The following is a 1,248-nucleotide window of genomic DNA, read 5'->3' as shown; positions in this document are numbered from 1 at the left end:
GTGGTTCCCATGGTGAGAGCCAGCGACCTCTAGGAGAGGAAGAAGGTGGTGGCCCATGGCAGGGGATGTACCCCAATGTAAGCCCAGGCAGAAACGGGAAGGCAGGAAAGGGAGTCCCTTTGGGCTGTCCTGCATGGCAGTAGCGCAGCTGGGCTGTGTAATGGGCAACTGCCCCGTGGGCTGTTCTTGGTGCCCACAGGGGCCCAGCTCTAAGCCAAGTGGAGAGGGTCGGCCCCTGGGGGCTCAGGTGGGCTCTCCTTTCCTGGGGAGGCCAAGGGGCCTGTGGCCTGCACACAGCGGGCTCTCCTCTTGGGGTTCCTTCTCCCTCTCCTCTTCCTCTTCTTCCTCTTCCTCGGGCTCCTCCTCCTCCTCCTGGTCCCCAGTGTTCTCCGTGGGCTCCTGGGCAGGCGGGGTTGGGCGAGGGCTTGGCGGCTGAGTCGGGGCTGAAGGGGGCCGGGGCCGGGGCTTTGGGGGCGGGGGCGGTTCGTCGCGCTCGGCCATGCGCTCTACGGCGCCCTCCCCCACCAGGAAGACGGTGTCGAGGACCCGGGGCGGCCCAGTGACGGGGTTGTGATCGTAGGAGAAGAGGCGCAGGGCGCGCAGGGGCCGCAGGTCGGGGAAGCCGCCCAGCTGGTTGCGGTCCACGTCCAGGATGCGCAGGCGGCCCATGCGCAGCAGCACGCTGGGGAAGACCTCGAGCCTGTTGCCGTAGAGCCAGAGGCCCCGCAGGCCTTCCATTTGGGGCAGCTCAGCGGGCAGGCCTCGCAGCCGGTTGTCGCCCAGCTGCAGTGACTGCAGCGCCGGCATGCGGAGCAGCGCGCGCGGGAAGCGCCGCACGTGGTTGCCCTCGAGCCACAGGCAGCGCAGGCTCTGCAGCTGCGCGAAGTCGGCGGGCAGCCCCGGCAGCCGGTTGCCGCCCAGGTAGAGGCGGCTGAGGCGCGGCAGGCGGCACAGCGCCTCGGGCACGCGCTCCAGCTTGTTGAAGTCCAGCGCCAGGATGCGCAGCTCGCGCAGCTCCTCGATCTCGTCGGGCAGCTCACGCAGGCCCGTGCCGCTCACGTAGAGCCGCCGCAGGCCCAGCAGCGCGCACGCCGCCGTCGGCAGCCGCCGCAGTCGCCTCCCGCTCAGCTCCAGCAGCTGCTCATCCCCGTCGCGCAGCTGCTCCGCCACGTCCGACGGCAGCTCGTCCAGTGTCGACTCGGCCGTGCCCATCCCGCGCTCATGGCCCCAGCCGGGGACCGGCCCCTC

At 70.7% G+C, this 1,248-nt stretch overlaps 1 protein-coding gene across 1 annotated transcript; it reads right to left on the bottom strand.

The window, feature by feature from the left end:
• Window positions 1-243: 243 nt before the first annotated feature.
• On the bottom strand, window positions 244-1,212 carry LRRC10B (leucine rich repeat containing 10B). The gene has a single exon (XM_044680793.1). It carries the CDS (start codon window positions 1,210-1,212, stop codon window positions 244-246), a length of 969 nt encoding a protein of 322 aa, XP_044536728.1.
• Between the last annotated feature and the right edge of the window lie 36 nt (window positions 1,213-1,248).

This window comes from Gracilinanus agilis, chromosome 6 (assembly GCF_016433145.1).
Source record: "Gracilinanus agilis isolate LMUSP501 chromosome 6, AgileGrace, whole genome shotgun sequence".
Taxonomy (NCBI): Eukaryota; Metazoa; Chordata; class Mammalia; order Didelphimorphia; family Didelphidae; genus Gracilinanus; species Gracilinanus agilis.
The sequence above is the reverse complement of the archived record's forward strand: the minus strand, read 5'-3'. Positions and strand labels throughout refer to the sequence as shown.

What these genes read in the sequence shown, in the direction of transcription:
- LRRC10B (XM_044680793.1), bottom strand. Translation starts at nt 1,212, where the DNA reads ATGGGCACGGCCGAGTCGACACTGGACGAGCTGCCGTCGGACGTGGCG.